This window comes from Cydia amplana, chromosome 19, assembly GCF_948474715.1.
Source record: "Cydia amplana chromosome 19, ilCydAmpl1.1, whole genome shotgun sequence".
In the NCBI taxonomy this organism is placed as follows: Eukaryota; Metazoa; Arthropoda; class Insecta; order Lepidoptera; family Tortricidae; genus Cydia; species Cydia amplana.
This window is the reverse complement of record NC_086087.1, coordinates 14,649,871-14,674,718: the sequence shown is the minus strand read 5'-3', so window position 1 is coordinate 14,674,718 and position 24,848 is coordinate 14,649,871. Positions and strand designations below refer to the sequence as shown.

Sequence of the window (24,848 nt, the reverse complement as noted above, 5' to 3'; positions counted from 1 at the left end):
CGAAGTCCTGCCCTAGTAGCACGGTCGCATTTTTATCATTTATCACCATGCCTGTCACGTTCTAACAAGTAGGTAGAGACAAACCAAAGAAAGTCTGCAGCGCTAGATTAAAAGTAGTTTTTAAAAATCAGTATGCGACAACACCACAGAAAATGGATTAAATAGTCTTGATACTTGTGAAATTTCTACCATATTTACCGTCTATGAAAAAATTAAGCTGTATGCACAGCTTAATTTTTATGGTAAAATAAATTTCATTCCAACAATAGATGTCACTATTAATATGTAGACATATACTAATATTGATAAATAATATTGGGAGAATGTGACATTTGGCTTCATCAAAATTAATAAGCTTTTGTAATATCCGCGACGGCGGTAAATAGGTACAGAGGGCCTACCGCGAACACCGAAGTTCTCAATATGCGAGCATCTTTCTCTTTTACTCCCATTAAGGCGTAATTAGATTGACAGAGAAATTGCCCGCAATTTGCGAACTAAAGTTTTCGGAAGAACGAAATAAACCATTAAAACAATAAACATATATTAAAAATTAATTTTAGCTTTAACTAGTAGGTACCCATGCCGTGAGCATAAGCATGGAGGTTGTGGGTTCGAGCTCAAAACCCGGCTAGTACCAATGAGTTTCTCGAAATGTTAGAGGAAGTTCATAAGTATGCCTATACCTATTAGGTGTGTTCAATTTGCTGTGAAACCTTTGTCTAAACCAATATTATATTATCTATCTTAATACTTCACCATATGTACCTACATATGGTGAAGTATTAAGATGTTTCATTCCACTTACCCGTCATCAACTCCAAATTTTGTAAACATTGTCGTTTTTCAGCTTGAATCGCCTCGTGCTGACTTTTTACAAGTGTAAAATTATTCGTCATGCGGAAAAGTAACTCCCGCACGCCGGTTTTGTAAGGTTTCACCATGTTTATTCCGTTCATCACAAAACACAATGAATATTTAAACGATTTTGACAAACACATACCATAGTGCATGACGTTTACTGACTGCTTAAAAACATTGCCATATGTAGTTTTTTAATTCGATGTCAAATTATTGCGCTGCAGACTTTCTTTGGTTTGTCTCTAAGTGCGAAAGTGACGGGCATAGTGATAGTGGATAAAAATGGATCCGTGCTGAGCCCGCTGGCCGACCGAAAACCATCTCCGACATCTTTGGAGGCATCGAGGGACCTTTCAAGAAGCTTGACATTGACTAGTTAAGTAGTTCTACACCTTTCGCGTCGAATGATGGTCCCTATGACCACAGTACACTAAATGACAGTTAATTTTTACAAGCTTCCTGTTGTATTTCCGTGTGTATTTAAAATCTTGCAATTTGACCCACTTCCCGGTTTCTGATGAAGCTGAAAATTGGCATGCATAAGTCGGGTGACAATATATTATAGCACCATCGAACAGATCTGTTGATGGAGACAGGTGGCCATAGGAACTCTGTGACAATGCAACGCTAATTTTCTTTGGGGTTTTTAGAATTGTCTCGATGGGAATTAAATTTGTTGGGATAGAAAAATACAGTCAGAGATAAAAGCCTGTACCAAAAATTTAATTTTTGTCAAAAATTAATTTTATGGAGTTATAAATTAATCTCAATTGTGTCTGGAAATAACGTCAATAAATTGTTTGTTGTTATCGTAGAGGCTGTATGCACTTTGTGATATTTAAAAAAAATATACATATTAAACAATGTGAAAGTATAAAGACTACTTATTTTATTTCCTCCCCATTAAAATAGAGTATGTTCGGAAAGAGAAGAGTCGTGGAATGTATTGGATCCCATACTTTCCACGATTCTTATTCTCTTTCCGCGCAGACTACTAGAATTGTGAACCTATTATAGAGGAAAACATCCCGATGTACGCAAGCATTTTTGTTCAAGCTGGAAAAGAGACTTTCGCATCGCTCGGTCAATAACAAAAAACCGGCCAAGAGCATGTCGTTATACAGTCCAGTCATTACAGTATAGTCATTTAGGGTTCTAGCTAAATTGGATATTTTATAGCATAAGTATGGAACAACCAATTTAGCTAGGACCCTAAATGGCGTAAAAATCCCGTGTGGTGACTGTACGACCGACCCTGCGGCCTGCACTGCAACCCATGGTTTTTGCATACAAGTCAAAATTCTACAGTACAAATTTACAGTACAAATAAAGGTACAAAGGCGAACTTATCCCTGTAAGGGATCTCTTCCAGCTAACCTTCGAGTAGACAATGCGGCGTAAGCGCCATCGACAATAAGGTCCCTTTTCATAGATAATACCCCAATTCATTGGCGCGCTTCTGCTAATGAATAATCATGAACGCGATGCCCTGAGAACAATATTATATCAAATCTAATACAGCTTCTTTAAATGTAAACGCTACGCGTGCTCAATGCTAATTACCATACATAATTATATACTTGCAATTATTGTTACTCAGTATAAACCAAGCCTTCCTCGAGAGTGGTCGTTTAAATTAATAAATATTAAAGTGTCGTAAGTGTATGAAGTTACCGTGAGGAGCATTAAAGGTAATTTAATTTAACTAGTAGTTCGCCCCGAACTGAGAACTCGCGGTTCGCCAAAATGTTAGATCGTTATTTTAAAATTGTAAATTTAAAAACTATATTATAAATGTGTAAGCCGAGCACTTTCATTTGATACCAAACTCGACCATACTTTCTTGCAAAAAAGATGTCCAGAATAGCAAGACCCATCACAAATAGCTTTTTAGCCTTCTAAGCTCGTCTAGCTCAATCACCCCTTGATCGAGCCTGCTCATAATTTAATGACTAAAATATAATGCCCTCAACTACACGTTTACCCAATTTCATTTAAATTAGAACAAATTTACTTAAGTTATTGTGTATCAAACTATCCTCTGATAGTTCAGCTTAAAAACATCGAAATGCCGGCACGTGCCCCTAGCCAGCCGTGTGCTCCAAGTTAAATTTAAGAACTTTACTTCGCTTCGCTCGCTCGTTCGATTATTTAATTTTATTTTATTACTGATTTCAATTTCAAATGGTACACCAATGTAAGTTTTTTTTAGTTTCGCCATGTCCGTCTGTCTGTCCGTCCAAGACTTTGTTTTCCTGAATTAGATCATTTTTTTTTAATTATCTGAAGTGTCGCCAACGGAATCTTATTAAGGTGCATTGGGGTAAGTGCGAATGCGGGATAATATTGAAAATGGCTTATATCTACTAAACCAGATGCACTAGTCGCTGCTGCAACGCTTATCATGACATCTTGCTTAGGTACCGTAGGCTATGTCCGACTAATTATAGGTATTTACTGTGCCCAACATTCTCCACTTAACTGTCTGTCTGTCTGTGGGCTATATATATCTTAACCGTAAACGGTGGACAATTGGATATTTCCCAGAATGTATTTTTATATTTCCGCTATAAAAAAACCAGACTTCAGAGATGTTTAAATAGAAACTATATTTGGTACCGTAAAATGGGGTGAGTAGGCTTCGCGGGGACAGTTGGGTTATGAATGGGGAGAGAAGGTTTGAAAGGGGGGTGACATGGTTTTTTAAGGCTACTGCCACAAAAACAATGCATTCCAATTTAAATTGGAGCTATAGTAATACTCATAATAAAAAAAAATCGATCCAACAATCTTCCAAAATCACCTTTGTATGAAAACTCAACTCACCCCAAATACGAGGGACTACGGGGTGAGGTGGGTTTTCCTGTTTATCGTCAAAGTTATGAAATGGAACTACCCAAAATAAAATAAAAACGAAAATACAAACTTCCGGAACACTTATTATATACACCATTCAGTTTTCATATGTAAAAATAAAATGTTATCGAGGTTTGAATGTCAGTTTTGCACCTACTCACCCCATTTTACGGTACCTACAGTAAATATTTTAGGAAATAACCGCTCCGAAATAAAAAACAAAAACAATTTGTATCGTGGATTGGCAAAGCAATTTTATTATTTTAATTTACACACTTGTTACACAGTTACACACTGCATGGTATCAGGTGGCCAGTTACCTGGATTTTGCCTCCTATAAATAAACATAATTAAACTTGGTCAAGCAAATATATTTAGATGCGAGAAGTGCTGGTGGCCTAGCGGTAAGAGCGTGCGACTTGCAATCCGGAGGTCGCGGGTTCGAACCCCGGCTCGTACCAAGTAGTTTTTCGGAACTTATGTACGAAATATCAATTGATATTTACCAGTCGCTTTTCGGTGAAGGAAAACATCGTGAGGAAACCGGACTAATTTTAATTTTTAACAAGCAGAAACGTCTGCGAACGATGCTATTGCAGTAATTTTTCCACTTTTAAATTTATTCTATGCTTGAAACCGGACTAATCCCAATACGGGCGTAGTTTACCCTCTGGGTTGGAAGGTCAGATGACAGTCGCTTTCGTAAAAACTAGTGCCCACGCCAATTACTGGTTGCCAAGCGGACCCAGGCTCCCATGAGCCGTGGCAGAATGCCGGGACAACGCGAGGAAGAAAGATACTTGGTCAAGCAAATCTTGTCAGTAAAAAAGGCGCGAAATTTAAATTTTCTATGGGACGATATCCCTTCGCGCCTACATTTTTCAAATTTGCCGCCTTTTTCTACTGAAAAGATCTGCTTGACCAAGTATACTTCATGCATAGTTCTCATAGTGGAAAAATACTTAGTGGAAAAACTAAGGCCCACATTATAAAAAAGCGAATAAAAAACGATGACACAAGTTTTTTATTTATCTTTATTGTGCCTATCTTACTCTTGTTTACTCGTAAATATACACTTCCGCGGCTAAATAAAGAACTCTAATGATAAATTAAATAGTGTAGGTACAGTCAGTTGCAAAAAATCATCAAAAATTTAAACAATTAATGTACTAATTATTTACTTCACAGAACAAATTAAATAATCTACTAGGTACTTAATAAAATTTTTGTTATCTTATAAAACATACTACAGTTTTATTAAATAGGTAAGTAGGTACTGAGTTTGATTGAACATTTAATTAGTTATTTATTAAATTATGCCTATATATATAAAATAAATCCGTTGCTTACTTAGATACTGAAACATAACACACGACACAATAGTAGGTAAGACTGGATCAACGGGACTTTGAAATTCATTTTTAGGGAGGGTCGGAAAAGCGCAAGTAAAATAATATCAATTGTACAATAGGTATGTCCTTTACAACCATCTTGACGATATGAAAAATCATCAGAAGGGCTTAAAGGACGATAAAAACATGTAAGTCAATTACAACAATATGTATATTTAGTATAGTGGTAACCTTCACGATATTATCTTTGAACTTCTAATTTATAACTGATTATTTAGGTACGCCTCTTGAGCTAAGCTGTTTTTGCAAGCTCATAGTGTAAAAATTGGGTCGTAAAAGCAACTTTTTAAGAGATATCGAAATTTTAACTGTACAGAACGAAAGCGCTTGGAATTCTGAACTAAACTGTTTTTATAGACGAATGTAATAATAAGGCACTGGTTTTTGGAGAAACAAAATGTAAACTGACAAATAGTAAAAAATAGACAAAACAGTATCCAAAACCATAAACAAAAATAGGTACGTAAAAAAGGTAAATTTATAAAAAAAGAGGCCAAGTGCGAGTCGGACTCGCCCATGAAGGGTTCCGTATTTAGGCGATTTATGACGTATTAAAAAAAACTACTTACTAGATCTCGTTCAAACCAATTTTCGGTGGAAGTTTGCATGGTAATGTACATCATATATTTTTTTTAGTTTTATCATTCTCTTATTTTAGAAGTTACAGGGGGGGGACACATTTTACCACTTTCGAAGTGTCTCTCGCGCAAACTATTCAGTTTAGAAAAAAATGATATTAGAAACCTCAATATTATTTTTGAAGACCTATCCATAAATAACCCACACGTATGGGTTTGATGAAAAAAAATATTTTTCACCTCAGCAGCTCGAACAAGGGTACTTTGGTTCTTAAAAACAGTGAGCAAAATGCGATTTTGCTCACTGAGTGAGACAAAATGACATTCAAGTGACCTTTATAGTCAAATGTCATTTCAACATGCGGGGTCTAATAAAAGTTCGAAATACTTGGGTTCTATTATCTCTGTCCCTTTCACACTGTTAGCAAAAAGAAACAGACAAAAAAAAGTTAAAACGACATTCAACAGTATATTCACGGTTTATAATAGACCCCCGAAAAACTTCAGACCGCATCGTTCCAAACCACGTACGAGTATGAATTCTTAATAATTAATAAATAAAAATAAAGTTTAAGATTTCATAAAAACTGATAAAATACTATATTTTAGGTATTTTATTGTACAATTACAATAACGAACTCAAAAAATACACAGATCATCACGCAAAATTAATTATTTTACTTTTAAGAATTTTTACCATAGTTGACAAATAGTACGTATCCGCAATTCGGACCGTATCTTACAAAGATTTTTTTTGTTGTCAAAGTTGGCGATTGAAGTGTCAGTTAATGTTTGTTATTTCTACATTATTTTACTGGAATTTATTATTACGTTTTGTTTTTGTGTTCCATTGCGGTAATTAAACTTAATTGTTTGTATATCTTAAGAAAACATGAGTGCAGGTATTAAGTGATGAAGAAGGATTACATTTTTCAAGTTGTCTAATAGGTATGTTCTCACTGCGCCGAGGTGAAAAATGTTGTGTACTACACGAGATCAAAGTTATTTACATCTCGTGCGCTTTTGAGTCCCTTACTACGCTCAAGATTCTAAATTAGATTCACTCGCTACGCTCGTGAATCTATTATAGAATCTTTCGCTTGCACGGGACTCAAAATAAGCACTCGAAGAAATATCAAACTTTGATCACTTGTTGTACAAATAACTATTAAGTTTCAGTTCTAAGTATGGGGAACTCCCAAAATTTATTGTTTTTTTTTCTATTTTTGTATGAAAATCTTAATGCGGTTCACAGAATACATCTACTTACCAAGTTTCAACAGTATAGTTCTTATAGTTTCGGAAAAAAGTGGCTGTGACATACGGACGGACAGACAGACGGACAGACAGACAGACATGATGAATCCATAAGGGTTCCGTTTTTTGCCATTTGGCTACGGAACCCTAAAAAAGGTTGCACAACTGTAAATAACTCATTTTCGCCAAAATGTCCTTTACGCCAATTGAACCCAAAGATATTCTTCAAACAATGTAGTAAAGTAGTGATTGTTAGAGCTCCACCACAATAGGATTTATTCAAATTTGAACAATGGAGGTGGAAGTGGGGTTAAAATAATAAATAAATAATAAATAAATAAATATTATAGGACATTTTTACACAAATTGACTAAGCCCCACAGTAATCTCAAGAAGGCTTGTGTTGTGGGTACTCAGACAACGACATATATAATATACAAATACTTAAATACATAGAAAACAACCATGACTCAGGAACAAATATCTGTGCTCATCACACAAATAAATGCCCTTACTGGGATTCGAACCCAGGACCGCGGCTTCACAGGCAGGGTCACTACTAGGGTTGCCAACCGTACTATATTATATAGTATTGTACTATATTTTGGCTCTCTGTACTATATACTTTTGGAAAAATATATAGTACGCTAAAATACTATATTTCCAATTAAACGTATATGTTAGTATTTTATCTGAAAGTACTATATTTTTTTGAAATGTACTATATTTTTGATGCCTTATTCTGGAAAATACTATATTCCACCAAAAAATAGTTGGCAACCCTAGTCACTACCCACTAGGCCAGACCGGTCGTCAAAATCAAATTGTTCAACAATTTCTATGCGGATTAACCCCCGTATTCATGAAACGGCAAAACTCTGTTAAACTTTGTTCCTTTCTAACAAACAATCTGTCATTTAGATATTATTCGATAGACGATTCTCTAACTATAGCTATTAACTTACCTAGAGTTAGACCAAGATAAGTCTGCAACGATTTTATTGCACACGCAGTGCAAGTGTTATTTTAAACGTCAAACTTCTATGAAATTATGACGTACTTATAAATAACACTTGCGCTGCGTATGCTATCAGACTTTTCTTGGTCTAACTCTATCAATTGTTTATAAAAAAAGCGGCCAAGTGCGAGTCGGACTCGCCCATGAAGGGTTCCGTATTTAGGCGATTTATGACGTATAAAAAAAAAACTACTTACTAGATCTCGTTCAAACCAATTTTCGGTGGAAGTTTACATGGTAATGTACATCTTATATTTTTTTTAGTTTTATCATTCTCTTATTTTAGAAGTTACAGGGGGGGGGGACACACATTTTACCACTTTGGAAGTGTCTCTCGCGCAAACTATTCAGTTTAGAAAAAAATGATATTAGAAACCTCAATATCATTTTTGAAGACCTATCCATAGATACCCCACACGTATGGGTTTGATGAAAAAAAAATTTTTTAGTTTCAGTTCGAAGTATGGGGAACCCCAAAAATTTATTGTTTTTTTTTCTATTTTTGTGTGAAAATCTTAATGCGGTTCACAGAATACATCTACTTACCAAGTTTCAACAGTATAGTTCTTATAGTTTCGGAGAAAAGTGGCTGTGACATACGGACGGACAGACAGACGGACAGACAGACAGACATGACGAATCTATAAGGGTTCCGTTTTTTGCCATTTGGCTACGGAACCCTAAAAACGCAGTGTTAATTTATATATCCGTTGTTTTTCACTTGCAATAGGTAGGTATTATTTATAAGTTGATAGGTAGGTATTACGTATTATGGGCCATTGTCCCATCCTATAAAGTCACCTTGGCAACTTCTAAATTAGTCAAAACTAAATAGAAATAACCAATAATTTTGTTATTTTATTTAATTATATAAAATTTTTGAACATATATTTTGTCCTCAATGGATCAAAACTCAGTCATATCATATCATTGCAGGTTTTTATCTTTAGAGTCTTAATTTTTTTCTTTTTTGATTAAAATGCTTGAATATCGGTATCTATGCAAGGCCCAAGGGCATTAAAACAACTCAGGTACCAATGTTATTTTAGGTACAATCAAGGTCAAAATCTAGCTATCAAAATAATTAAATAGGAATGAACTTTAACGTCGGTTAGAGACGAGACAATTTTTCGCCAATCTGATGAAATTGTCCGATCGAATCGCAGTGCGGACGCAAACGCCAATTTGATTCCCCGATCAAATCAACAGGTGCGGACACAAAAATGCCAATTTTAGAAGTTAGTATCTATGAAATGCAAATTGGTGGTTAAATTTTGTACCTACGTGTGGACGCTATAGCTGGTCAACCAAGTCTTGACAGTAAAAAAAGGCGCGAAATTCAAATTTTCTATGGGACGTTATCCCTTCGCGCCTACATTTTTCAAATTTGCCGCCTTTTTCTACTGTCAAGATCTGGTTGACCAAGTATAGATTGGTATTGGCGCCAATTATTTTCCTGATGAAATCGGCCGATTTGCCCAGCTCGTCTGGATACGGCTTTAAGTGTGTTTTATAAAAAAAAATATTTTCACTTTAAAGCATTATGAAAAAATTAAAAGCCGAAGTCATGAACTCAACTGGCCTATAAATACACCTAACGAAATAACCCGCATGCATGTAAGGATGTTTATCACATTGGCGATTTGCGGGCGAGTTGAAAGCGAAGCGAGTGCGCGGTGAGCTTTCAACTCACCCGCAAATCGCCAATGTGATAGCGATCTGTATGTCTGGGACTGGCTTTACGGGCAATAATAATGAGGCATGACAGGGGCTAGTACAGCGGTGTGAAATCGCTACAACGCGATTGGTAGATGAGTTCGCATCACGCGCGCGATTGGTTGACGAGTTCGCATTACGCGCGCTATTGGTCGCAACTAGTTGCATTAGACTGCGCGATTGGCTGGAATTCGTGAGTAGCACCGCTGAACTTGTACCATTTTTAATGCCCCATTAGCCCGTCCTTAGATATTATACGTCAATGCAGGTGGCTGGCTGTGTAATGTGCGGTCAAATCTAACAGGCATACAAAACACATAGTACCTATAGTACACAACTACAATAGGTACCGTAAAATGGGGTGAGTAGGGGCAAAACTGACATTCAAACCTCGATAACATTTTATTTTTACATGCAAACTGAATGGTGTATATAATAAGTGTAACGGACGTTTGTATTTTAGTTTTTATTTATTTTGAGTACTTAGTTCCATTTCATAACTTTGACGAAAAAAGGAAATCCCACCTCACCCCGTAGTCCCTCGTAATTGGGGTGAGATGGAATTTCATACAAAGGTGATTTTGGAAGATTGTTGTTTCTATTTTTTTTTATTATGAGTATTACTATAGCTCCATTTTAAATTGGAATACATTATTTTTGTAACAGTAGCCTTAAAATTTCATCTCACTCCCCTTTCATCCCTTCTCTCCCCATTCATAACCCAACTTTTCCCGCGAACCCTACTTACCCCATTTTACGGTACGCGTAACGCCCAAGCTCGTCGGCGTGGGCCCCAAGTTGACCGAGTCGACCAAGCTAACCCATGTCACGGGGCCTGCCGTCTATAACAACCTACCTGACAACGTGACAGCATCACCAGCGCCCAAAATTTGGGCATTTTTAAATGTCGAGCGCTGGCTTGTTGAGCACCCGTTTTACAATTATAATGAGTAGGTACTTAAATTTCCACGTAAAGGATGTTAAATAATCTAATCTATAATCTATATTTGTATAATTTGTATACCGGCCTGTCAGTTACGGGGCCCACATGGGGCCCACGGCCCACTGATTACCAGTCTGCCGGAAGACATCGGCCTGTCAGTTTTTCGGAATTCGGAACTGTCAGATACCCTTAAAGGTATTAAAGTTGTCATGAATGTCATGATCAAGGTTATTTCATATTGATTTGTATATTTTTACGACATATGTAAATTTTTTCTATAAAAAATAACGTGTAAATTGGTTTTACTATATAACTTATGACTCTAGAATTTGATCCGTGAGTAGTTATTCCAAAACAGATGTCAGTCGGAAGGTCAAATCACAACGGAAATATATTGAGCTTCCGCATAATTATGATAAAATCACGATACTTATGGATACTATTTAGGTATACCTATAGTGTATCCGGCACATATCATCATTATGATGAAATTATGATGATGAGATATATACGAGTACCGGGCCTATATGTAATAGTACCTAAGTACATATTTAAAATATCAAAATTGCTGTTCAATTTGTTTCCTGTTCAATGTTGCTGTATCAAAATTTATTTGATTATAATGATTAATACATACGTTCTTCAATATCATCGAAGTAAATAAGTATTTGTCTGATAGTGTAGATCAGATAGGTACAGTCAAAGAATTGAATTTCCGTACCATTTCTTATCTCTTTTCAACAGATAGCAACATGTCATCGCCAGTGGTAGTGAAGCAGATTCCTTTAGAGAAGGAGTACGCCAAGAAGACCGGAGTCACTCCTGAGGATGTGGCCAAGCTGCGGGCCTGGCTGGCCACCCAGCCCCACCTGCCAAGCGATCTCATTACAGGTACAAACCAGACCTTTCAACAGACCAACATGCCTTCGCCAGCGGTAGAAGGAATACGCCAAGAAGACTGGCGTCACTCCTGAGCATGTGGCCAAGCTATGGGCCTGGCTGGCCACCCAGCCCCACCTGCCAGGAGATTTCATTACAGGTACAAACCAGACCCTTCAACATACCAACATGCCTTCGCCAGCGGTAGAAGGAATACGCCAAGAAGACTGGAGTCACTCCTGAGGATGTGGCCAAGCTGCGGGCCTAGCCAAGGTGACAATCGCTTGCGCTTCGCCATCGAATCGCTTTGTGTCTCTCTATCACTCTCCCATATTAGGGTTAGGGTGACAGTGACTGTTGCGTTTCGTTCGCTACGGACACTGACTTAATATAAAAGAAATAGACACACAAAGCAGAACAAAAACGTCAACAAATGTGGATCCCAATGACGTTTCGCACCATTTGCATTGATGATAAAAACGCTTACGTAAATTTTGAGTCAAGATAAATGTTTCGTACAGAAAAGAGCTTAATGTCGTAAGCATTAAGTGTCAAATTTGCATACATAAGTACCAACACTGTTAAAAAATTTAGTCCGATGGCACTAAACGTAACGTATTTACGTCAAGCAACGTCAAACGAGAATAATGAACGAATGGAGTCACTTTGGTACACTTTAATAGGTATGTACAGAAAAACCAATTGAAGTAATAAATAAAACAAATTTAATTTAATCGGGAGTTCAAATAAAATTAATTCGTGGTTCAAATTCAAACAAATTAAATTTTTAATAAGTAAGTATACGTCTTTAAATACTAATTTCCTTGAAATAAATTCAACTTATTAAATAAAATAACTGTGTATTTTAGATCTACGGTGCACGGGGACATTTAGGTACTGATTGGATTTTTTTTATAAAGTCCATACTTTATAAAAAAAATCGGGTTATTCCCACTAGTTACCACCAAGTTGATATCAGTGGCAACTACTAGGAATTTTTTTCCCACCTTTTACCACTGGTAACTACTGGGAAAAATAATTCCCACTAGTTACCACCAAAGCGAGTTGGTGGAAATAACCCAAAAAAATCCTGTGGTTGTCACTGTGTTCAGACAGGTTTAGCATTTACAGTTAGTCAATATAAGCCCTTATTGGTTGTCAGAAACAGGGAAATGGGCCAATCACACAAGTGCCGTTTTGCTTTGTTTAAAACTGCATCACCCCTATCTCTTGCTATAATTAAATAGCAGTCCACTTTGCACGTCGCATAGGTTTTCTTGGAAATCTTGAATTTAAACATAATATTATTCCTTACGAATTCCATATAAAAATAAAAATTGACCTCACATCGACTCATTAGATTTTTGTTCCTTGACATCCCTTCTTTGGTACTAACAAATTAATTTATTCAAAACCATAAAATTACCACCAGATTACATAAATTATGTAATGCTATCCAAAGAACTAACCGAAAGAAATACATTCCATCCTTTTTCCTTGTTTTATCATTGTTATTTTTACATAGGGGAAACTGGGGAGGGTTGATCACCCCTTTTGTTTTTAGCATACATTTTCTTAACTATTTGTAGTATTGAAAAACTTTATAGACCATACGACTCAGAATTTATCTCTTCATTAATAGTTTGAATTAGAACAGATTTGTGCAATAAATTAGATCATTATTTAATGAAATCCCATACTGTTGACTTTTACCATGTGTCCCCTATGTAAGGGTGACTTGTTTACCCCTGGTCGGGAGCCTTGATCCTAGGGGGATCAAGTGACCCTGGTTCTTGGGACACATGGTAAACATATTTTTACCATGTCTCCCCATACCAGATTCTCATTGATTATATAACTCGGATCACTATTAGCAATGCATCTATAATTTGTAAAATACACAGCAAACATATATATATTGCATCTTCCATGCTTTGAAGTTGTATTTCCGGTAATCAGATGTCTAAGCCGAAGGGATCAAGGCTTCCAGATTTGGGGACACTTGGTAAAAAGATTTTAAGTGGCAATGTCATATTTCGAGGGTAGTATCTACATTAATTTATTCACTTTATCTACTGAAAATTAATATATGAAGATATCAAACACATATTAATCCATAATCTTATACTTTTAAAAAACAATGTAATCGTATTATCCATAAAACAACATAAAATAGGGAATCAATTTTTGTACAAAAAAAAACAAAAATCTAAGTTATTAACATAAAATTTCTTGTAACAAGCTAATTTTTTTAAAGTTCTTATGAAGGTATTTTTAGCGTCAGATACCTACAGCAATTTTAATTTTTTTACCCGTCACTGGTCGTTATTGTTTACAGTAAATTTTTGTAATAAGTTTGTTAGCAGTAAATTTCTAAACTTATTTATTATAATAAGTTTAGAAATTTACTGCTCACGTTTCGAGGACGGTGTTTGAGCTACCCTAAAATCCTTTCTATGGACCATCGGTTATATAGTACATAAGGTCGGAAAGCCATTGAAATAGCATTTCATCCATAAAAACAAATATCGTCGGTTGAAAACCAAATATCGTTATAAGTGTTTTTTGTCGACCGAGTAACATCCCCTGTGTGTAAAACGTTTAACTTGATAAAAAAGACCAAGTACGGGTAGTTCGTAAAATGTTGAAGTCAACTTTAGTCAGTCTTTTCAAAGGCCACGGGGATAATTCCGTTTTCGAAGTCGGTTGTATAATTAAAAACTGAATTATACGCCATTAAATTCCGTTATAATAAACAATAATGAGTCAAAAACCTTGAAAGTTTAAATCAGTGTTTCTCTGGTCGTACTTTCGCGGCATGATTTACTAAAGAAAAGAAAATATTTATGATAGCTCTATGAATCATTTTGTAAGTAAATTTATTACAATGTATACTTGATCGCTTTGGGGGTGACATGATCCCGGAATCATATCTCCCCTGAAGAAAAAGACAAAATCTCCCCATACATAATAAGATTATAAAACGTGCCGTACTCGAAACATGTGTTCGCGTATATCAATGTAATCCAAGTTAATCATCACTTCAATAAACAACAAATAAAATAAGCACACTCACTAACATCATTTCCATCTCATATTATAAAATAAATCCAGTTAAAGCTTACCGAAAATTTTATATAGTACGCAGAAAATCTTTCACCGTCCGCCATTTTTGAACCACTGACTTTTCCGATACAGTGCCATGACAGAACGTGAAGTTAGGAACGAATGAATGAGTGTTACCAGCGCAAAAAATTGTATCTCGTTTGGTTTGATTAAAAATGAAGTTTACCAAGTGTCCCCTAGGGATCGACCCTCCCCACCCTCACCTACTTTAAAAAGCGGCCAAGAGCGAGTCGGACTCGCCCATGAAGGGTTCCGTATTTAGGCGATTTATGACGTATAAAAAAAAAACTACTTACTAGATCTCGTTCAAACCAATTTTCGGTGGAAGTTTACATGGTAATGTACATCATATATTTTTTTTAGTATTATCATTCTCTTATTTTAGAAGTTACAGGGGGGGGGACACACATTTTAATGAAATGAAATCACTTGAAATGAAATCACTTTATTGCCAAAACATGATAGGTTGATGGTACAAAAAGATATCAATACAAACAATACCTAAATTCTGGGTTAGGATGTACTAACTTATTCTAGGTTAAGTATTAACTTATTGTCTAATCTAATAGGTAATCAAATTTAGCAAGACATGTTGGCCGTGGGTACCAAAGCTCAGCATGTGCTAGACTGGCGTCCAGCGCTGGTTTTCAGTTTGGTCCCTTTTTGTTGAAGGTCTGACGGAGTACATGTTGATCTTTCCTGAGCCGTTACGCATTCTACTTATATTAGAAACAAAAGTAATGTAAAAATTATGAGTAATTATGAAATAGCAATAATCTAAAAAACTATGCATATTACAATATCACAGTCAAATGGTTAGCATGTCGTGTGATTCTAACTGCTTATGAGTGTCATCTGTTGATGTTACTGTGGTTGTGTGTATTAAGGTAGCTGGTGATGTACGTGATTTGGGAGTGTGTGTATGTATGTATGTATGTATATATATATATATATATATGTATCTCACTGTTTTTTTGTGTTTTTTTTATGTTTGCATTTGTAATTCAAGTAAGTGTTTTTTTACAAGGCTTTTAAACTTGACCAGAATCATTGGTTCTCGCAGTGGCGGAGGTAGGTCGTTCCAGATTTTTGCTGAGGCAAATTTAAAACAGTTAAACGATGCGGTTCTATGTCGGGGAGGTATTAACTTGTATTCTCTCGTACTTCTAAGAGGTCTTGTGCGGATATCCTTTACCCATTTTAGTTCATTATAGAGATAACCTGGCCTTTCGAACTCGATGACTTTACGGATGGTGAAGACTAAATGTAATCGCCGCCTATTGTCCATGTTCAGGAGCCCTTTATCATTTAGGTACGGTGTAATATGCGCTCGCTTTGGAATGTTATGACAGAAACGCATAGATGCATTTTGCACCCGCTGAATAGATTTTTTTGTTTTATTAAGAAGCCTTGGTCCGTATACGATGTCGCAATAGTTGAAATGGGAGAGAACTAAGGATTCCATTAGTATTTGTCTGATCTCTTCAGATAGGTACTTTCGAACATGATACAATGTTTTGATTCTATAAAAAGCATTTCGGATCTTAAGGTTGATATGTTCTATGAATCGCATTTCCCCGTCAAATAGCATACCCAAGTTTTTCGCGCTCTCTACTCTAGATACGATTTTGTTCCCTAAGCACAACTGTGGGTTTTGCGCGATTATCTTCTCTCTCTGCCATTTGTTACCCATTACCATGAATTGAGATTTAGAAGGGTTCAATATCAAATTGTTTTTAGTAGACCACTCCGATATAATGTCGAGGTCTTCGTTAATCCTATCCAGCGCAAGTAGTGTATGCTGTGGTAAGAAGGCGTAATAAAGCTGCGTGTCATCAGCATAGAGGTGGACTCTGCAGTGTTTCAGCTTTTTTACGAGATCCGCTGTGTATAAGATGAATAGCAGTGGGCTTAGAATGGAACCTTGCGGTGTGCCCCGGGCAACAGGTTTCACTTTAGATTTAGCCAACATTCCCTGAGGAGTTTGGAGCTCGACAAACTGCTGCCTCCCGGTGAGAAAAGATTCGAACCATTTTAGTGCCAGTTCAGAGACACCGTAATAGGACATTTTGGAAAGAAGTAACGATGTGTTGAGGCAATCAAATGCACGGGAAAAATCCAGTAGAACAAGAATTGTGCCCATTCCTACATCTGCAGCTGTACAGATATCGTCAGTGACTTTCGCTAGAGCGGTCGCCGTGCCATGACTAACGCGGAAGCCCGATTGTTCAGAAGGTAAGTGGTTATTTGTCTCTAGGTATCTTGTGAGCTGTTCACATACGACTTTTTCAATTATTTTGGAAACTATGGGAAGAATACTGATCGGGCGGAGATCCTTGTAGTCGTCAATTTTCGCAGACTTTGGAATGGGTTTTACCTTGGCAAGCTTCCATTCATTGGGAAAGACACCTGAATGTATTGAAGAGTTAATTATGTGTGTAATGATTGGGAGAGTAACATCCAGTGTGAGTCTAATCATATCAATAGAGATGTCATCATGTCCACACGCACTTGTATGTATGGACGTTATTATTTTGAGAACATCTTTCTCTGTGCATGCAAAAATATCGAACGCGTGGTCTAGTGCCGTCGCCCTTTCAAATGATTTTTGGGTATCGATATTAGTTTCAGATGTCCCCGGCAATTCTAGAAAAAAGTCATTGATATCGTCCGGCTCACACAGGTGTTCCGGAATCAGAGGCTTGTCATTACCACCTAGACTTGCAGAGTTTTTAAGATGTTGCCACATTTGCTTGGGATGTCGTTTATTTTTATTAACGTAGAACGTGAAATATGCTTTCTTTTCTCGTTCTAGGGCACCAGTCGTGTAGTTTCTTAGCGTTTTGTAATAATTCCAGTGCGATTCTTTTTTTGATTTCCGAGCTCTAGCCAGGGCCGAATCTCGTAGTCTCATCATGGTTTTGATAGTGTCCGTGATCCATGGATGTGACCCATTATTGATACAAACTCTGTGCACGGGAGCATGTTTGTCAAATAATGACGTGAGCAGATTATTAAACAACTTAACCTTTTCATTTACTCCTTCAAGTTTTTTAATATCTTCCCATGCTAACTGGTTCAGATCCAATTCAAATGTCTCCTTATCAATTCTATTCAGGGATCGTTTATAAATATATTGCGGACCTTGCTTTGGCTTGGAGATTTTCAGTTCAGTGATAACCATAGCGTGGTCACTAATTTTTACATTATGGTGTAAATAAACTTTACTGCAGAGTTTAGGGTTGTCGGTAATAATTAGATCAATTAAGGACTCGCTATCTGTAGATAATCTGGTGGGTTCATGTACCATTTGATCTAGATTTCTTTGGGTTAAGAAGGACATTAGCTTTTTTACATTAGGTCTGTCTGGTAACATTAAATTAACGTTGAAATCAGTGAGTAGAAAGATACTGTCACAGTAAGAGAATTCATCTAACGAATCGCTAAGAGCATCTATTGCATGGTCCACTGTAACAGATTCAGGTCTGTAAGCCGTGCCGACTGCGAACTTACCAACACCCTTAATGTGTAACACTAGCCACATCTGTTCCAACGCATGGGGATTTGGGTGTGGCTTAACGCGTGCGGTGATTCCTTGCCTCACATAGAATCCTACACCACCACCTCTTTGTCCACTAGAACGTGGGTTACTCTTCAGTGTGTACCCGGGGAGTGCCGGTATGACTTTTTCTTCTCCTTCTCGTAGCCATGTCTCGTTTAATGCAAAAATGTCCGGTTGGTACCTGTCCACTAAGGCGACTAGTTCATCTCTGCCCGTATTTAAAGAACGGACGTTTAATAATGCCAGTTTCAAACGGTGTGATTTTCTACGCGTCGTCACAGATAACGTGAAAAAGTGTAATTTGATTGTCGCTGTACCCAGTGTGAGACAGCTGCACAGTCTGAGTTATGTTATGAAGGCAGAGACATAAGTGTGTAATATGACCGCGGCAGTATTTTATTAGTAAATTGCATAGCAACATCATAGTGACTAAGCTACATTGAGATTGAGAATAACTAACTACACAAATAACAATAACACAATATTCGGCATGTAAAACCACCTCCAATTTTAGAGTTTCATTTTTATGTTTACAAACGAAACTAGACAACTTTAAACAAATACTGAAGAGAAGATTGCATTCATTTCCTAGATGACTACCTTTGTCTATAATTTGACCTTGATAATTAAATTTAAATTCACAGCCTAGTATGAAAAATGTTATCAGCATAGACACAGCAGTGACAGCACTAAGGGGAAAATTATACCTACTACACCGAAAACTGTCCTTATATGTTATTAGATGCAGAAGGATCCACGCCGAAAACCCGCAAGATATCCTTTTCACTGTAGATTCGGACTCCTCTGCTATCGTTACCTACTGTTTGTCTGGCGTAAACACGTCCCTCTCTGGTCCATATGAATTTCCAGCCTGCCGCTTTGCCCGCTTGTCGTGCTTTCCAGAAGAGATTGCGATTTAACCACTTTGGAAGTGTCTCTCGCGCAAACTATTCAGTTTAGAAAAAAATTATATTAGAAACCTCAATATCATTTTTGAAGACCTATCCATAGATACCCCACACGTATGGGTTTGATGAAAAAAAAATTTTTGAGTTTCAGTTCGAAGTATGGGGAACCCCAAAAATTTATTGTTTTTTTTCTATTTTTGTGTGAAAATCTTAATGCGGTTCACAGAATACATCTACTTACCAAGTTTCAACAGTATAGTTCTTATAGTTTCGGAGAAAAGTGGCTGTGACATACGGACGGACAGACAGACGGACAGACGGACAGACAGACAGACAGACAGACATGACGAATCTATAAGGGTTCCGTTTTTTGCCATTTGGCTACGGAACCCTAAAACGGCACATTTCGTAATTGTTGACAACTTCACATTTGAGCGTTTCAAACAAGACTAAACGAAAAAGTAACGCGTGATCTGTTTCAACGTTACTTTTGTGGGGCCATTTTTTGCGGCTGATTGGGTATCCAGTTCTTTATTCTATATCAATGGCTACGGAGCGTTAACGATTGGCATGTTGTCTACGGGGCCTGGCTGGCTAGACAGCCTCACCTGTCAGGAGACCTCATCACACAGGATTTTCCCTGATATGTCAGGATTATTGGTTCTTTGTCAACTGTGTAGGGAACTTGACGAGTGTCAGGGTTTTTAGAAACCTCAGCTAACAACCAGAGGCTAATGGCGTTATCATAAACTGCTAACTTAATCAGTTGATGATCGTCGTTTGTCCCTATCTGTCGTTATGCCGTAGAGAGGGACAAACGACGATCATCAGCTGATTAACTTAGTAGACGTTTATGAATAACGCCGTAAAAGTTTGGAGTGTACAGGAACGGGAAGGTTATACTGTATAGTTACAGTCTAATAATTAATTAATTATGGTGGCGAGTTAAAGGGCGAGTGGTCCACGAAAGCTAACTTTTACGGTCTTGTTTACGAACATCTTTACAAGCCAACGTTCCAAAAATGTGGCTTTGCAGCAGAGAAGGGTCCTTATAGCTTATGAAACGTACTACCATAACTTTTCAGTAATCAGTATCTTTATTGCAGACGGGCCGTAAGTTACGGGACACGACACCAATTTCCAGGACTATTTCTTACCTACAGAACAGTTCCTGAAACCATTTCCTATGTTTCGCAGACCTAGAACTGGTGCTCGTGTACCACTGCTGCCAACGCAGCGCCGAGGTCTCCAAGCAGGTCTTAGACCTGCACTTCACTCTCAAGACCCTCTTCGAGAACCTGTTTAAAGACCTGTTAGTAAACGAGAAAATGTTCGCCGCTCTTTCTATCTCGTAAGTTACCTATACTTATATGTGTACAGTCAGCATTAATAGTAGCGTATGAACACGCTACAAGTATCTGCCACCCTATAGACAGTCCGCGTCCAAAAATATATGTTACAGTCTCATTGATCTACAATTTCCGGCTTATCTGATTTCATTATTATCATTCTTGGTCCCATAATAAAAGTTGTTCAGTATGACTAATAAAGTCACTACGTAGAACATGGCTCGTGGTGAAAAATGTCACCCTGTTTAAAGACGAAAAAATGAATCGCTACTTTTAATGCTGCCTGTACTTGGAGTTTTTCTTTCCAATTATCATGAGATCCGCAAGACAATCAAGGTTTCTTGATTTGCCTTTATTATAGAGTGTGTACAATACCGTAGATTTATGAACATAATTATAAATTAATTATTGTTCATTTCTCATACTCTGAAAGTGGCTCATTGTTTATCAGATTCAGATCATTTATTTGCTTTTCACATAGGTTCCTATAAATACCTATATATACTTACTCTAAAGTTAAAGTACTTCTTTCTAAAGTTGCTTATTCTAAGGTTATCTATTTTATTAGAAGGTCCACTGCGCATCATCTGTCTTCAAAACAAAGTTTGGGTTTGCGAGCCACATTATTTCCATAATCCGGACAAGAACTGTGATGGAGTCACCAATTGCCGGATACAGCAAGGAAGATTGAATAAAAGATGACTCATGTTAGAAAGGCCCGTGTCCAGGCCAAGGCATTCGACACTTCGTTTTCTTTAGAAAGCATCACTTGTGTTGTGAAAACGAAGTGTCGGTTGCCGCGGCCCATACCCGGGCCGTTCTAGCGTGAGTCATCCTTAAGGTTAGACCTGGCCGGAGCTTCCGGCGCTTTTTTTTTCTATGGAAAGCATCACGTGATCGTATCAACCGTCATAGAAAATGACATGTCGGACGCCAGAGGGCCTACCGCGAACCACGTTCGACGTGTTACCTCCCTGTCACACTTACGTACGAATTTACAAGTGCGACAGAGAGGCAACACGTCGAACGTGGTTCGTGGTAGGCCCTCAGGACGCCACGGCCCGGTCTAGCGTAAGTCATCCTTTAGTAGTAGTAAACTCTTTATTGTACAAAAAGACATATTAAAAATAACATACAAGTAGTGAGGAGTACAAAGGCGAACTTATCCCTATGAGGGATCTCTTCCAGTTAACCTTTGAGTAGATGAGAGTAGAAAGTGAAAAGATTCGAGGGTGACGAATGCAGCAAAATGTACAAGGTACCAAAAAGATAAAGGATATAAATACATACATAATTTATAGGAAAAACATACATATATAAGAGTGAGAGAACCCCTTTGAGAGTGTTATCTGTGAATCGACGGAAATGTAGTTTCATCTCATGGGTCTTTCTGTATTTCAGCGCGGTGTTGCCGCTGAAAGCACGTGCCCACGACGGCTCGGCAATCACCTACTGCAGCATCATTGATCAAGACGCCAGGAAGTACGTCTTCATCGATGCACTCAGGTATGATTCCCACTTGACATACATTAAGTACATAAAAATCTCATCAATCAGTATATAAAATCACGATTGTCTTTTGTTTCAATCTACATTTTCAGCTTGACTCCTTGGCATTGCGTAGAGTTGTAGCCTCGGTTTGCATATTCTATTACCTCAGCCACATACTCGACGAGTGGCATGGGAAGTAGCGAGGGAAATAGGCAGAGACGTAGCGTGGCCGCCATACTGCCCATGCATACCTACTTCCCTTCCCCCACTACTCCCAAAACAAGTCGTCGAGTGTGTGGCCAGGGTTTCTCGCATAAATAACGAAGCTCCAAGCAATAGTTCAAATTAGTCCCTGCCGCTTTTTTGTGCCCGCACTCTACGCGACAATATTTCCATCTACACCACTTAGCACCAGTGACAGCCATGGCAATCTTGTGCGTTTCTCCAGAAACTTCCTGCCTCGTACAGCTAAACTGTGGGATGAACTGTCGTCCGGATGCATATTTCCGAACCGTTACGCCTTTCAATTCAAGAAAGCTTACCTACTCCCATCTTCGGCAACGCAATTGAAAGCCTGATGTTTCAGGAGTCCATGGGCGGCGGTAATTGCTTACCATAAGGCGATTTATCTGCTCGTTTGCCTCCTATAATATCATTAGAAAAAACCACAGAAAAAACTAACCCTCTTGGAATTACGTCAAGATATTCTTTGGTTCCAGAGTGTCGCTGATGTTGTTAGAGCTGGCGCAAGAGGAGCAGGGTACGTGGCCCGGGCTGCAGATCGTCTTCGACATGAGGACCTTCAGTCTACAGCACCTGGCCAAGATGGACCTGCATAGTGTGCAGCAGTTCATATATTATCTCCAGGTGAGCACTAACACTCTGCAGGACACGTGGCGCGGGCTGCAGATCATCTTCGACATGAGGACCTTCAGTCTACAACACCTGGCCAAGATGGACCTGCATAGTGTGCAGCAGTTCATATATTATCTCCAGGTGAGCACTAGCACTCTGCAGGGCACGTGGCCCGAGCTGCAGATCATGTTCGACATGAGGACCTTCAGCCTGCAGCACCTGGCCAAGATGGACCTGCATAGTGTGCAGCAGTTTATGCATTATCTCCAGGTGAGCACTAGCACTCTGCAGGGCACGTGGCCCGGGCTGCAGATCGTCTTCGACATGAGGACCTTCAGTCTGCAGCACCTGGCCAAGATGGACCTGCATAGTGTGCAGCAGTTCATATATTATCTCCAGGTGAGCACTAGCACTCTGCAGGGCACGTGGCCCGAGCTGCAGATCATCTTCCACATGAGGACCTTCAGCCTGCAGCACCTGGCCAAGATGCACCTGCATAGTGTGCAGCAGTTCATGTATTATCTCCAGGTGAGCAATCGCACTCTTGAAGGCGACCGATCAAATGCCGCAATGTAATATGAAACTCACATGCGAGATCTCGCACCGTCTAAATCAGCCTTTAATGACCTCATCTTCCTCGCGTTGTCCCGGCATTTTGCCACGGCTCATGGGAGCCTGTGGTCCGCTTGGCAACTTACAACTAGTTTTTACGAAAGCGACTGACATCATCTGACCTTCCAACCCAGAGGGTAAACTAGGCCTAGTTGGGATTAGTCCGGTTTCCTCACGATGTTTCCTTCACCGAAAAGCGATTGGTGAATATCAAATGATATTTCGTACATAAGTTCCGAAAAACTCATTGGTACGAGCCGGGGTTCGAACCCGCGACCTCCGGATTGAAAGTCGCACGCTCTTACCGCTAGGCCACCAGCCTTAATGACCTATTCACCAAATATTCAAATTGAAGAAAATTGTGTGTCCCCAGGAAGCCATGTTAGTCCGCGTGACCGGGATCCACTTCATGAACACGCCGGCCTTCATGGACCGTGTCCTGATGCTCATTAAGCCCTTCATGAAGAAGACCCTGCTGGAAGTGCTGTTCATACATCAGACTGGTTCCGGGACCCTGGAGAAGTATATTCCGGTGGAGGGACTGCCTGAGGAAGCGGGGGGAGAGTTTATATCTGTGATGAAGGCTAGTGGTAAGTTTATTTAATTAACAACCGGCCAAGAGCATGTCGGGTCCTGTTAAGTTGCCCGTTCGTCGCTAATTAGTCGCTATAGACATATATGTATATGTGCTTAATACATAATGTTTTTTAGTGTTTTGTACATAGCTACCTACTATAAAAAATAATAAGATTAATAAGCAAAAAAAAAGTATCTTTTGAGTATCTTACGTCATTTTGCTTAAACCAAAAATGGTTTTCTTAAAGCCCTATTCAAATTTTCCACAACATAGGGTTGAAGAGGGAAAATTTCCCCCACCTAACATGTACGAGAGGTACCTAGCTTATTATTTTTTTGCATACACAAAGCTCCTTCTAGTCTGATAGTACTAATGATCACTGAACTGAGCAAAGCCCCGGACGGAGAGATAGACAGACGGAAATCACAATAGGTAACTTACTATAAGAGTTCGTCACACGTACATATTTACAAAATTGGCATATTTTTCCAATGTCAAAATTGGTTTTTTTGACTATACTATACCTACTACTATACCACACTACCTATACTATATTTTACTTTATTTTCAGCGAACCTACAAGAGCGCCTAAAACTAAACGAAGCCTTCTTCGAGCAGAGGAACAAGAGGCGAGTTGTAGAGGCGCTACGCCCCGGCCGGCCCAAGACCATCACCGACATCTTCGGGGGCATCGAGGGCTCCTTCAAGAAGCTGGACATCGACTAGTCTTCGGCGTAGTATCGCATCGACTCTCTAGAGTGTGTATAATAGTGAATGTATGTATAATATAAATTTAATGAAATGTGTGCAAATTGTAATCAAATCACCTACTTGTAGCCCTCTTATAT

The 24,848-nt window shown here is 38.4% G+C and overlaps 2 protein-coding genes across 2 annotated transcripts in view; both read left to right on the top strand.

Annotated features, from left to right (window-relative positions):
* LOC134656868 (zinc finger BED domain-containing protein 4-like) overlaps nt 1-24,848 on the top strand; it is a 188,667-nt gene that overhangs the window by 163,680 nt on the left and 139 nt on the right. The window lies entirely within an intron of this gene.
* LOC134657193 (uncharacterized) lies at nt 11,382-24,745 on the top strand. Its single transcript, XM_063512747.1, has 6 exons — nt 11,382-11,532; nt 20,314-20,467; nt 21,867-21,971; nt 22,676-23,339; nt 23,797-24,013; nt 24,572-24,745. The coding sequence occupies exons 1-6, from the start codon at nt 11,394-11,396 to the stop codon at nt 24,724-24,726; spliced, it is 1,434 nt and encodes a 477-aa protein (XP_063368817.1). The 5' UTR covers nt 11,382-11,393; the 3' UTR covers nt 24,727-24,745.